Below are 12,056 nucleotides of genomic sequence, written 5' to 3' on the forward strand. Positions count from 1 at the left end.
GTGTGTGTCAGTCATGCTGGGCTACCTGGGCTAGCAGGTGGAGCAGCGAAGCGGGCGGGCTCTCATCCCTCAGGCCGAGCACAGGAAGTGAACATACCGGGATATCACTGCTCTGCTGCTGCCTTGGTTGTCAGACGTTCATGGCACATCATCTCCATGAGTACAGCATGTCATCTGTGGCGCCGCAAAATGTGTTGTCGTTTTCGGTGTAGATCTTGTTGAATTACACTGTGTTCGTATCGGTGACATTGACGGATGACAAATGTTTACCCGTTTTAAGTCGAAACAAAGTCCACAAAGTATTTTCTATGCAAATTAGCTTTGCTGTACAAGGCTCTTGTGCCGAATGCACAAGAGAATCTCAATTTGGGGCCCTTAATTTCATACTGTATTGCAGAAGACATTGTAATGTTTCCATCTACGYCCTCTTCCCCTGTGTCATTTCTCTCTACAAAGCAGGCGAAGGCCAAGAGCTTTGTGGATAATAGTTCTGATTGGTTTCCCTGTTCTCCTCATTGTGTTGTAGAATAGATGATGTGTGTGGAGAGTAGGTCTGGACCACAGGCTGGGATAGGAGTGGTAATAGGGCCCCTGTGGAGGGACCCAGACACTGTACAGCAACTCCAAACAACCGAATGGACAGAGAGAGTTCGCTGCTTTAATTAGCTAGTAGGAGCATTCGTATTCAACAGAGGAGAGCCTCGTTCCTGCCTCAGGCTTCACTATAAAGCTATGTCCCAGGGATTGTTAACATATACGAGTGGACCATCATAGCAATTATACAGTCCAAGCACTATCCAATCATTTGATAAATTGTACTGGTGTTCTGAGATTTGAAAAGATTTAGGCAGTATTGGTAAAAAAAATAGTAATGTCTCTCAATTGCGACATATTTCACTTCTCCATGCTATCGAATGTCAGACTTTTGAGTGGGGAATGGAATATATCAACATCAAATTGATGATCAACACAGATTTGATGATATTCCTTTCATTAGTGTGGCTAATGAGCCGGTTCCAGCTATGATCTCATATTGTATGCCACCAGTTTTACAGCAGTCCAACAGAGGGGGCCATTGTACAACCTTTCATTCCTGTCAATGAATTTCCTCAGCTACTATGATGTGCTGCTCATTGAGTAGAGTAGAGTTCACTAAATACTAGGGATGTGACGATCATGGAATTTTGTTGACAATTATTGGTCACCGTTATAAAATATACAAAATAGATAAATACAGAATAATTATCCTCTCCTCCCCTCCTGACTGGACTCAACCACACATGATATCTTTTTGAATGCCCGTCTTCAGTCAGCTGTTCTTTCCACACAAAATTATTGTCTCTCCTTCTACCGGCTGTTATATGTAAACCAAGCTTACTTTTACTTTGCTGCTTTCGGGTAAAGTTTTTTGACATTAAAATTAAGTTGATGATACTTTTTTTTTTAAATAACATTATTATTCAAACGCTCATGACGGTCTTCATCCATAATCGKCAATTACACGGTTATAGAGCCCTACTAAATACATACCCATATAATGTCACTGTTATGTGAAAATATGTACCTTGCACTTTTTTCTCTTCCCTATCCTGTTCCCCGAATATCCCCACACAGTATAATGTTTAAAGGGGGCACTGCTAAAGTGTGTTTACACCAAAAGACTGTGCTCCATTTAATAAAATCCCTGTATGTGACCACAAAAAAAATTATGTTTCTATTTTTGTGACTACGGACTAACCTTCCCCTAACCTCAATCTTTTTCCCTCTCCCTCTCCAGCCCACACAGGGGTCGAGAAGCTTTCTCTGATGCCATAGACAGCCAGGGGCCCAAGCGTAAGCTGTACAGTGCTGTGCCAGGGAAGCACTATGTGGTGACCCAGTCCTACCAACCACAGGCCGAAGGAGAGATCCCCCTGTACAAGAATGACAAGGTCAAAGGTAAACATCCTGGTCTCTCTATGCTGTATCCCAGAGCGAAGTAGTGTTTAAATTGGGACACATTTTCTACTGCTCGCAGTGAGTACTGGGCATTCTTATAGTATAATGGCTCTAAAATACAGTATGAACACCAGTACTGTACATTTTGTATTAGTTCCGGCACCTTTTTCATTCCACTTTAAGCACTGGGGAGGGAGATATTAGAGGCAACCACTCAGAAGGATGTCAATAAGAAGTCAATCAGTAATCTGCTTAGATTTAGCTAAACGATTTTTCCAACTAAGTAAACAGTTAAAAGCAAGATACTTATGCATTTTATTTCTTATAGTTATTTACTCTCACTTCTACTCTGGTTATTTCTAAYGTCAGTAGTAGCTTTATCTCTTAGGGAAAAGGACTATTTCGTTTACCGATGTGTTTTTCCTCAGTACTTTGAGTTTTACAATTCAATTGTGCCTTTTCAAAGGTTACATAATATTTACCTGTCGAGCTGTCATGTTGGGTAAGCTGGAGTGGCTTTGAAGAGACCACAGGCACATTGGTGGAGTGGAGCTCTTTTTAGATGAATAATGACTAATGCAGTCAATTCTTCTTTTACATACTACTATTTACATTTTTCTTACACAGTCTTTCCCCCCCTATCTCACTCCCCCTTCCCCACCCTCTCTCTTTCTCTCTTTTCACCCCCCTCCCCTCCTCTCTCCCCCCCCCCCTCCCAGTGCTCTCCATAGGGGAAAGTGGTTTCTGGGAGGGCAGTGCCCGTGGTAACTTGGGGTGGTTCCCAGCAGAGTGTGTGGAGGAGAATATCCCTAATCAAGTCCAGGAGGAGAAACCATGTAAGTCCTCGGTGTGTGTGTGTGTGTGTGATCCCTAGCCAGGCCCACTGGGAGAAACCTCCTCTCAAGACAGATCACCCCGCTGTTCTAAATCACTTCTAAATCTCCGCTCGCAGCGCCACGAGGATTGATGTTTTATTGATTGGTAGAACAGTTGTTAGTGTAAAGTCTGACGCCAAACGGCCTCATTTCTCGCCTCACGCAGCCCGTCCCTCTCCTCCTTTACAACTCAATAGGGCTCCATTATATGAATAAAGGAAGGAAATTAACCTTTATAACAAGAGTTATTTCGTGACCTATCGTTTTATTCAAACACACACACACACACCGTTTCTTCAAAGAAAAAAGCAATCAGATTCTTGTGAGCTGTTTTTGTCCTGTGCTCGGTCTCAGCTTTAGCTCTCTCATGCTTCGACAACCCTCTGAATATGTGAAGTGCCTTCTGGCCATGGCAGGCTGTTAATGCAATTAACACTCAGCAGCAAGGACACAGGACACAGTACACATGCGTTCTTCACAACACAGTGTTTGTGTGGATCATTTGCATTCAGTAGGCTAGGCCACAGGGTACATGCATTTACAGTAGCCTATCTTTGCCTGTACAGTAGCGGGCGTGCGGACCTCATTTACAGTACATGCGTAACCTGTGTATTTCACCCTTGGTTCCCTGACCTCTCCTAGTATGTCATTCTGGATTACGGGTAGAGAGAGCCACACTGAAACCTGAGACTAGACTACAATGCAGCTGTAGTACCGTAGTGAAGATTTTAAAATGCCTGAGATGTTGGCTGGTAGGCTGCTTTCTTCCTTTGCATTTGTGCATGTACAGTGTTTTTGTACAGTTTGTGTGAATTTGTGTGTGTGTGTACTCTGTGCGCATACTTTGTGCGCATACTACGCGTGGGTGTGCGTGCGCGGCGCGTGTGTACGCTTCTGTGTGTGTGTGTGTGTGTGTGTGTGTGCCCCTTGCTCCTGGGGGCAACATTCTGTTGAAAGTTATTTTGGTCCAAATAAATGCCTTCCACATCAGTGCAGCCAGTGTTCAGTAGCTTATGAGGCCATGCAGCTCTGCTCAGGCCAGAGGGGATGAGGGCTCTCTTGAGTTTAAAGCACACCATGATTGCATGATCCGGCTGCACTGATGTACTGACATAATAGTAATGCCGCTAATGAAACACTTAAAGGGACAGTGTGAGATTTTGGAAAACCATTTTCTACCTACCCAAATTCCGACGAACTCACGGAGACCATTTGTATGTCTCTGCGTGCGGTTTTAAGGAAGTTTCTAAGTAGCGTTAGCGCAATGACTGGAAGTCTACCGGAACGGCTAGCATGAGCATCTACCTCTTACCTCTCTTTGAATATGTGAAGTGCCTTCTGGCCATAGCAGGCACACACACACAATTAGCACTCAGCAGCAAGGACACAGTACACATGCATCCTTCACAACGCAGTGTTTGCGTGACTTATTTGCATTCAGTAGGCTAAGCCACAAGGTACATGCATTTACAGTAGCCTATCTTTGCCTGTACAGTAGCGGGCGTGCGGACCTCATGTTCAATACATGCGTAACCTGTGTATTTCACCCTTGGTTCCCTGACCTCTCCTAGTATGTCATTCTGGATTATGGGTAGAGAGAGACATTTACTTTTACTATGTTACGTCTACGCCTGAGTCCAGGTTGATTTTGCGGGAGTTGTTGTTCCACAACAACACATTTTATAACACATTATAAAAAGCAGCATTTGAGTAAAACGATACTTCAACACTTTGACTTTCGCCATCACAGTCTTGTCAATCTTCTTGAACAACAAAATAATATACAGGATTCCCACCGGGGACCAAATGTATGCTGTTACTACTGTAGGTCATTTTGCATAAAAGTGTCTTCTAAATGGCATATTAGGAGGGTGGTGTACAGAAATAAATGAATGATGTTTTAAATTAGAAGTCAGGCAGGCTTGAGAAGCATTGGCAAACCATCTGTGATGCAATTGGCCGGGAGGGTCTGGTCCGTGTGTGTGTGTGGCATCACAATATGAGTCATTATGATGTCATTCTGCCTGCTACTCCGCTCTGACAGAACACTGATATGCCATTGAATGTTCCAGACACTCATGTTTGTGTGTGTGTGTTCCAGTGTGTGTGTGTGTGTGTATGTGTTCCAGTGTGTGTGTGTGTGTGTGTTCCAGACACTTACCTGTGGCGTATGTAGTATCAGAACAATGTGCAGTGACTGGAGAGGTCTCTTGATAGGAGAAGGCTAGCTTTGGTGTTTACCCCTTAAAATGTGTATTGGCCTAGATGTTTTTAATGTCAGATAATGTCTATACTGAACAAAAATATGAACACAACATGCAACAATTTTAAGGAAATGAGTCAACTGAAATAAAATGTTTAGACCCTGGGCTGGGGTGCAGCCATCCACTGGAGAGTCAGGCCCAGCCAATCAGAATGAGTTTTTCCCCACAAAAGGGCTTTATTACAGGCAGAAATACTCCTCAATTTCATCAGCTGTCCAGGTGGCTTGTCTCAGACGGTCCCGCAAGTGAAGAAGCCGGATGTGATGGTCCTGGGCTAGCGTGGTTACACGTTGTCTTTGGTTGTGAGACCGGTTGAATGTACTGCTAAATTCTCTAAAACAACGTTTTGCCGGCGGCTGGTAGAGAAATGAACATAAAATTCTCTGGCAACAGCTCTGGTGGACATTCATGCAGTCAGCATGCCAATTGCACTCCCCCCTAAAACTTGAGAAATCTGTGGCATTGTATTGTGTGACAAAACCGCACATTTTAGAGTGGCCTTTTATTGTCCCMAGCACAAAGTGCACCTGTGTAATGATCATGCTGTTTAATCAGCTTCTTGATATGCCACACCTGTCAGATGGATGGATTATTTTAGCAAAGGAGAAATGTTCTCTAACAGGGATGTAAACAAATGTGTGCATATGGAACATTTCTGGGATCTTTTATTTCATCTTGTGAAACATGGGACCAACACTTTACATGTTACGTTCAGATTTTTCTTTAGTATATTTGTGAATCCTGAAAGACGTACTTGCTGTACTCAGTGACTGGACAGAGTCACAATGACTCAATCAGTACATTTTGACCAAATCTGTGAATTATAGGAGTCAGGGCTACTGTACAAATGCAGTTTGTGAAGGATATGATAATTCACTATTTGACAATGCAATGTCGATGACGCTATAATTAGCATGTACTTTTCATCCAGTCTTGTCCTCACAAATACGTCTGTTTTCATTCACCTGAAGGGAAGATAATGCACAGAGGATTTTAGACATTGTTATTGCTCGAGATCAATAATTACTACTGAAGGACCATCTGAATATTATAGTAGTGGCTATCTGTGCTTCTGTTTGGTTACACCATCATGCAGTTGTACCAGCATCATGAACCCTTTACTGTAACACTCATGTACATTGCTGATTGATATATTGCCATGGAAACATCCTCTGTACACTGTACAAGCCCGGTTGCTAAGGAGTGGGCCTTGGCAAGATTTTTTTTCTTCTCTCTTTTTGTACAATTTTTTCTCTCTCTCATTCTCTCTCTGCACTAAGAACGGAGCTTACGTGGGATTTTGTCATTACCAGATAGAGTTGTTCTCTTCATGTCTATGGACATGGTTATGGCCTCTCTATATTCACATACCGGGATTGGTAAAACTTTCTGGGGATGTTGCCTAAAGGCTTTCTAACCGGAGGACTAGAGGTGGAGAGGTGAGGTATCCTGACTTTGGACGRGGACTTGAAGGTGGAGGTGTGAGCGTTTCTGGGAAGCACTCCATTTGAGGAGAGGACAGAAGGGGGCAAATGGAAGAGACTGCCAAATCCAGGAAGAAGGTTCATTTTGGAGGTACAGCACTGTGTGAGTGTTGGGGGGGGGGGTTTGGGGGATTGAAGCGAGGACCATATCTAGCTGGTAGTCTGGTTGTAAAACAGGGTTCGAAATGTTTTCTGGGATCCTAACGGAAAGCGTTTTACCTGGAAGGGAGAAAGGCATATGTAGGTGGTATTTCTGTGAGTTATTTTCAGTGTTTTTAGTTGGAAGTGTATGTGTGTGTGAGTTTATTACGTGGACAATGGGTTGGGTAAATTCTATTCTCAAGTTGAGCGAAGTGCTGCTTATATAAAAGGAGGCGGAAGACTCCGTAATTGTAAATTATAATGATATATTTTAATGTGCTGTACTGTATGTTGCTTTACTGTATGGCCTACTGTATCTGTATGCTTTCATCTTCCTCAGTTGAAGTAATTCAAGGGATGTAGACATCTGATTACATATGCAGGACAGGTCAACACTGGTGTTGAATCTATTCAGGGCTGAATCTATTCCACAGTGCTAGTTTTCTATTCCATACACATAGTATCCTTGGCCTGTGTCAGAATCCATTTGAAATGCAGGAGTCAGGTTGGAGCCTCTGTGGATTTACCAAGCTAGCCACTGACTGTGCTATGCTAGGCTAGGCTATCGGCAGCAGCTGTCGGAACAGTGCACGCTCTTGTCAAAGCAGTCTTTTTWAAATTCTGCTCTCTGTGTGTGAAGGAGAGGAGGGAAGTGTGGGAGAGAGAGAGGTGTGTTTGCACTCTAGAGAACAGCAGCAGCATCGAGAGGGAGACAGAATGAGAGATGGTGGGTACAGAACATACACTATATAGTCAAAAGTATGTGGACACACCTTCAATTTGAGTGAATTTGGCTATTTCAGCCACACCCGTTGCTGACAGGTGTATAAAATCGAGCACACACCCATGACATCTCCATAGACAAACACTGGCATTAGAATGTCCTTGCTGAAGAGCTCAGTGACTTTCAATGTGGCACCGTCATAGGATGCCACCTTTCCAACAAGTCAGTTCGTAAAATTCCTGCCCTGCTAGGGCTGTCCCGGTCAACTGTAAGTGCTGTTATTGTGAATTGGAAACATCTAGGAGCAACAACGGCTCAGCTGCGATGTGGTAGGCCACACAAGCTCACAGAATGGGACCGCCGAGCGCTGAAGCGCGTAGCATGTAAAATGTCTGTCCTCGGTTGCAACACTCACTACCGAGTTCCAAACCGCCTCCGGAAGCAACGTCAGCACAATAACTGTTCATTGGGAGCTTTATGAAATGGGTTTCCATGGCCAAGTAGCCGCAACCCAGCCTAAGATCACCATGCGCAATGCCAGGCGTCAGCTGGAGTGGTGTAAAGCTCTCGCCATAGGACTCTGGAGCAGTGGATACGTGTTCTCTCGAGTGATGAATCACGCATCACGATCTAGCAGTCCAATGGACGAATCTGGGTTTGGCGGATGCCAGGAGAACGCTACCTGCCCGAWTGCATAGTGCCAACTGTAAAGTTTGGTGGAGATGGAATAATGGTCCGGGGCTGTTTTTCGCRGTTCAGGCTAGGCCCCTTAGTTCCAGTGAAGTGAAATCTTTAAGCTTCAGCATACAATGACACTCTAGACGATTCTGTRCTTCCAGCTTTGTGGCAAAAGTTTGGGGAAGGCCCTTTCCTGTTTCAGCATGACAATGCCCCCATGCAAAAAGCGAGGTCCATACAGAAATGGTTTGTCGAGATCAGTGTGGAAGAACTTGACTGGCTTTCACAGAACCCTGACCTCAACCCCATCGAACACCTTTGGGATGAATTGGAACGCCGACTGCGAGCCAGGCCTAATCGTCCAACATCAGTGCCCAACCTCACTAATGCTCCTGTGTCCCAGCAGCAATGTTCCAACATCWAGTGRAAAGCCTTCCCAGAAGAGTGGAGGCTGTTATAGCAGCAAAGGGGGGGACCAACTCCATATTAATGCCCATGATTTTRGAATGAGATGTTCGACGGGCTTTWAAAAAAAAAAAWTGTTWAAACTTTTGGTCATGAAGTGTATATCACTGACAGGTTATAGGGTACCATTTGGGGGTGCAGAAAGAGAGACMCGGGGGGCTGCTCTATAGCACAACACTGACAGGGGCTTCGTTCTCAATGGCACTCTATTCCATATATAGTGCAGTACTTTTAACCAGAGCACAATGTAGTGCACTATAAAGGGAATAGGTTGCTATTTGGGACATAGCCAAAGCGACACCACTGACAGGGTGTTTCATTAGTACTGTGGATGGCTGGGGGATTTAACCTGTGCTAAAAAGGTCCTTTACACGTCTGCCTCATTGCCATGGTGTGCATAGCCTACAATCTGGGCCTATCTCTGAATATATTAGCTTGCCGGTTTTATATCTGAGCCTTAAAATTTGAACTTAAAATTGAAACTRAAGATGGTGATTAAGCAATGATGTACATTTCAGATGTCTATGAGATTTAAAATAGTGGACTTGAAAAAGCATGAAAAAGCAGATGGGATGACCTACAGTGGGATAGTGTACTTTCTAGAAGAGGCCTTGAATAGGGTAGGGCCCTCTTATAAGTGCACATCACATGTTATCTACATGGATGATAYGTGTACATAATAGAAGTCATATAACTCACCCTGCTGTCAAAGAGGCTGTGCTTAGAAAATAAATCAGTGACTATGACAACGAGCAAGTAGGTTGGAGGGGAAAGTGTTGAGTCCCACGCAGCCCAGCTTCTGACAACTGATATCATCACATATCAACATAGAGATTCTACAGAACAATGCCAAAATAACACTCACTGTGGTCTTCAGCAGCATCTTCAACATCTCCACAGCCTTTGAATTAATTATCCTAGTTTCTAAAGGCTTTTGGATGGCTATTGAACAGCTAAATGTTTTCTGTTTCAAAAGGGCCTTTTGGTTTTACATTGGCTTATTGTTATTATATGTCTATATTTAGAGTTCGTCTTTTGTGAAATACTGAATATTTGGTGGTGTTTATTGCAGTTAGGAAAGGGTGTTCTTAGGAAAGGCTATACAATATGTGCACTATACAACTTGGATTGTATCCAGTGTTAATTATTCTCTGTGTTAKCCCTAACACACACACACACACGCGCGCGCACGCGCACACMCACACACACACTTTACTTTTGTCCCCTTATTTAATTTGCGTCAAGCCACTTCGTTCTAAAGCCATTACAAACCTCCCTACACTGATTGTTAGGCAATATTGATTCATGCCTCGGTTCCAACATTATACCAATGACCTGCTGCTTAAGGCTCCTCACAATGGCTTGGGTTGACTGCTTGATCAGCTTGAGTACATTGAGGGTCCGGCTTATATTGCATAATTCAATTTGCTGTGAGACAGCACCTGGGAATAAAGTGCCATATGGTGCAGGGCTTGTTTCTGTGAAAGAGCCTCTATGAATCTCACTACGGCGTCTTCTACCTCTGCCGGAGTCCCAAATGGCACCCTATTACCCGAATAGTGCACTACTTTTGACCAAAGCCCTATGAGGTGGTAGTGCACTGTGTAGTGAATAGGGCACCTTTTGGGACGCAGMTCTGTTTGTTCTGAGTGGTTTGTGATACTGGCTGACTGGCCTCTGTTGTGCGGTTTCGGGGGTAGTCGCCATTGAAGTGAAGCTATTTCTAGCAGTACATGTACGGGTACACGTTCTGCTTATTTTCAGGGGTTAAGAGGGCCTTCTTCGAACAATTAGAAAGACGTAATGGTCATATTGTTTGTCGGTTTTCTGTCTTTGTACTAGTACCTGTTTGATTTCATAAAATGGGTCGAAGACAACCGCCACATAGAATAAACATGGATAAAAACCTATTTATTTGGAAGGGTTTAATGTGATAAGATATATCTTACATCTCTCCATAAGCTTCATTGAAAATGAAAAGCTGTTATATTCTGCCTCTTACTTCGAAACAGTACAGAACTCCAAAGTAATCCATGTTAATTTAGAGCATGCAGAGGGCAGAAAATGATGTGATGCCTCATCTGTTGAATTGGTCACCCATTTACTGATCACTAACTTAATGGCCTGCCTCCCAAATGGCACCCTATGGGCCGTGGTGAAAAGTAGTGCAGTATATACGGTAGGTAACATGGTGCCTTTTGGAAAACAGTCATGGTTACCCCTTTAATGAATTGGTCACTCCTTTAATGAGCACTCATTTTAATAAGCTGCGTCCCAAATGGCACCCTATGGGCCGTGGTTTCTTAGTAGTGTAGTATATACTGTAGGTAACAGGGTGCCTTTTGGAATACAGTCATGGTCACTCCTTTAATGAATTGGTCACCCCTTTTACTGATTGTTTTGTTGTCTGCACTGCAGATGCCAGGGCAGACAGAGCTGAGAGGAGGAAGCTCTTCAGGCACTACACTGTGGGATCCTACGACAGCTTTGATGCGTCAAGGTAAGGATTGGTTTCAGGATTGGTCTTGGTTTACTAACTGTTTGTCTGAATGTCTATTCAAGGGGATGTCCAGAGGAAATTGGTGAAACCATGATACTATACAGTGTGTGATATCTTCTTCTAAACTGCTAGAACATATGAGAAGTGTTGCAGACATTTATAGCTTCTCTGACAAAGATGCTGCTGACACATAACCCCTAATGTTTGGTGTCTGACTTCAGACGATAGATCTGAAGTAGCATCACCGGCCTTATTCAATTGAAAAGAGTGGAGGAAACAACTATGCGCGTACGGTAGTAAGCTGTTCATCCGGGGGGTTTCGCAGCCAATCCTCCCAGATGATGAGGCGAGGGGTGAATGTGAATTGTGAACCCAAGCGTACACAGCACTTGGCTTATTTCATGTATTTCCTTTCATTTGGGAATAGCATGTGTGGGACATTGCATGTTACCCTTTTACCTGGCGTTCATGTGCATCTTTCGGTTATTTTATTCATTCGTATCAACCGCATTCATTTTTATGTCAGATCATCTACAGTAGTACTGCACTCTAATCTCTGGCACCACTGATTACAGCACAAGAAAGGGTTCTGAGAGGACTCTTTAGAAGCCTTTTTTTCAGAGAGAAGGATCCAAACGGGTTCTTTGTGGGTGACAGGGTTCTACCTAGAACCATAAAGCGTTCTTCTACAGGTGCAAGCCCTAAGTCCCTTTTATTTCCAAGAGTGTACTGTACCAAAGCCTTTTATGGCAAAGCAAACTTGTGCAAGTGGAGAACATTGAGGAGGAAATTGGCTGGGTGGGAGTGTGTGTGCGCGTATGTGTTTGTCTCCAAAGGAGAGGAGATGGGCTGGGTGGGAGTGTGTGTGTGTGTGTGTGAAACCTCTCGCTGTCAGATGGATGGTGATGTAAGAAATGCTTGAGCTCGGGGCCTTGCTTGTTCGCACTTGGGCATTCGATGCCGGGACTGTTATGCAAACAGTAACAA

At 43.8% G+C, this 12,056-nt stretch overlaps 1 protein-coding gene across 1 annotated transcript in view; it reads left to right on the top strand.

Annotated features, from left to right (window-relative positions):
• LOC111952241 (SH3 and multiple ankyrin repeat domains protein 2-like) overlaps positions 1 to 3,208 on the top strand; it is a 99,150-nt gene extending 95,942 nt beyond the window's left edge. Inside the window, exons 14-16 of the mRNA XM_023970785.2 lie at positions 1,778 to 1,938; positions 2,658 to 2,774; positions 3,168 to 3,208. Of these exons, the coding sequence (XP_023826553.1) occupies positions 1,778 to 1,938; positions 2,658 to 2,774; positions 3,168 to 3,208 (319 nt within the window). The remainder of the gene's footprint in view (positions 1 to 1,777; positions 1,939 to 2,657; positions 2,775 to 3,167) is intronic.
• Positions 3,209 to 12,056: the final 8,848 nt, after the last annotated feature.

Source organism: Salvelinus sp. IW2-2015, linkage group LG26 (genome assembly GCF_002910315.2).
Source record: "Salvelinus sp. IW2-2015 linkage group LG26, ASM291031v2, whole genome shotgun sequence".
Classification (NCBI taxonomy): Eukaryota; Metazoa; Chordata; class Actinopteri; order Salmoniformes; family Salmonidae; genus Salvelinus; species Salvelinus sp. IW2-2015.